The following is a 1,662-nucleotide window of genomic DNA, read 5'->3' on the forward strand; positions in this document are numbered from 1 at the left end:
CGCCTGCGCCGCCTGCCCCGGCGAGAGCCCCCCCGCGGTGGGGAAGGAGGGCCGCAGGGGGAAAGAAAGAGTCACTCCACCGTGGGTAAAAAGGATAAAATCTTTATTGCACATTTCGCGTCCCAGAGGATAGGACCTAACACTTTAAAAGCCATCACTGTCCGACGCTTGAGAACAAGCTTCAGTAAAACCTGAAAATAACCCAAGTTACCAACTGGAAGCTCTCCCTCCTAACAGCACGCCCTGCCTGCCCAACTACCGCAGCTAGGCACAGCCGACAAGGACTCAGAAGGTTACACTAGGCAAGGGGGTGAGATTTAATAAGTATTAATCATATACACGGACAACTCCAAAAAAAAAAAAACCACCAAAAAAAAAAAAAAACAACACAAAACCTCAAAGCCAACCTGACAAGGCCTAAAAAGCCCTTTCTGGTTTCCCTCGCCTTTGCAGCGAGGCTGCAGCCTGCAGGCAGGCAGTTGCACCACATGTAGGACACTGGAAGGGAGACGGCCGGCCTGCCGGCACGTGACAGCCATTTCCCCCGCTTCAAGCAAGGAGTCCTTGCCGACCGGCATAAAACAAGTCAGGCATCAAGGACTAGTCTGCAAAAGCTTAACCACGTAAGCCACAGGATACTGGGCTTGTTGCTGGAAGTTAAGGGAGGGGAAGTCTTCCTTAACTTCCACAAGTAAGGCCCCCTAACGCCAAGTGTTTCCTTTTACTGTCTATACCCCTCAGTGAAACGCCACTGGAATTGCATCCCAATGTCCACCAGGACTGCTATGTAACCGGTCTGTCTCCTGATGTGTAGTTAGAACTGTCTACCATAGTCTCCACCTCCTCACTTCTGGGAGGACCCGTAGACAGTTCTAACTACACATCAGGAGACATAGTCTCCACCTCCTCACTTCTGGGAGGACCCAGCTGTAGATGCTCTCTCCGCGTACATCTGCCATCTCCCCTCTAAAAGATACACAGGTGGCCAGAGCTTTAAGAGCGGAAAAATACCACCTATAATAGGGCCCAACTAAACAAAGCGGGAAGCAAGTGGAAGAAATGCCATCCTTGCCCTTGTACGGCAAAGCTATTCTTAGTCTAGAACAAGACCGGTTACACAAGAAATTAAACAGGTAAAAGGCTGAGGACAGTAATCTTAAAACCAGTGATCTGACACTTGCAAACTAGTCATTCTTCCCTCAGCCATCATCTCATCGTAACTAATGAGGGAATCAAAAACCACAACAGGGAGAGCTGATATGGGGCACTGGTCTGTGCAGACCCTCTGCTTTCACAGGGCCGTTCAGCAGCCAGAGCTTTTCGGACAACACAGAAGTTCAGTAACCCAAAGTAAAGCTAAAAGAGCGACAGCTCTTCCCCCCCACCAGGCGCTTGCTGTTCTGCTTAGAAGAGGTTTCAGACTCTTGCAACTCGGCACTTCCTAAGGGCTGGTCCGTCATGAGGGTCTGGGCAAGGCGGGCTGCTTTGAGTTCCCTGCAGGGCGGGGGAGACAGAAGGAAAAGGAGAGGAAGAAAACCATGTCATGCATTAATCCCCATCAGCTACAGAGAAAAAAAAAAAAAAAAAAAAAAAAAACTTCCGGCGGAGCCGAAGACGAAAGATGATTCTGCCGATGCCTGTGGAAGGAAAGAAAGAAAGAAA

At 49.7% G+C, this 1,662-nt stretch overlaps 1 protein-coding gene across 1 annotated transcript in view; it reads right to left on the minus strand.

Moving 5' to 3' along the window:
• Positions 1-1,337: 1,337 nt before the first annotated feature.
• The window catches only part of WEE2 (WEE2 oocyte meiosis inhibiting kinase), a 13,936-nt gene continuing 13,611 nt past the window's right edge, over positions 1,338-1,662 (minus strand). The window contains exon 11 of the mRNA XM_035888958.1: positions 1,338-1,494. Coding sequence (XP_035744851.1) covers positions 1,338-1,494 — 157 coding nt within the window. The remainder of the gene's footprint in view (positions 1,495-1,662) is intronic.

Source organism: Egretta garzetta, unplaced genomic scaffold, assembly GCF_000687185.1.
Source record: "Egretta garzetta isolate BGI_Z169 unplaced genomic scaffold, ASM68718v1 scaffold321, whole genome shotgun sequence".
Lineage (NCBI taxonomy): Eukaryota > Metazoa > Chordata > Aves > Pelecaniformes > Ardeidae > Egretta > Egretta garzetta.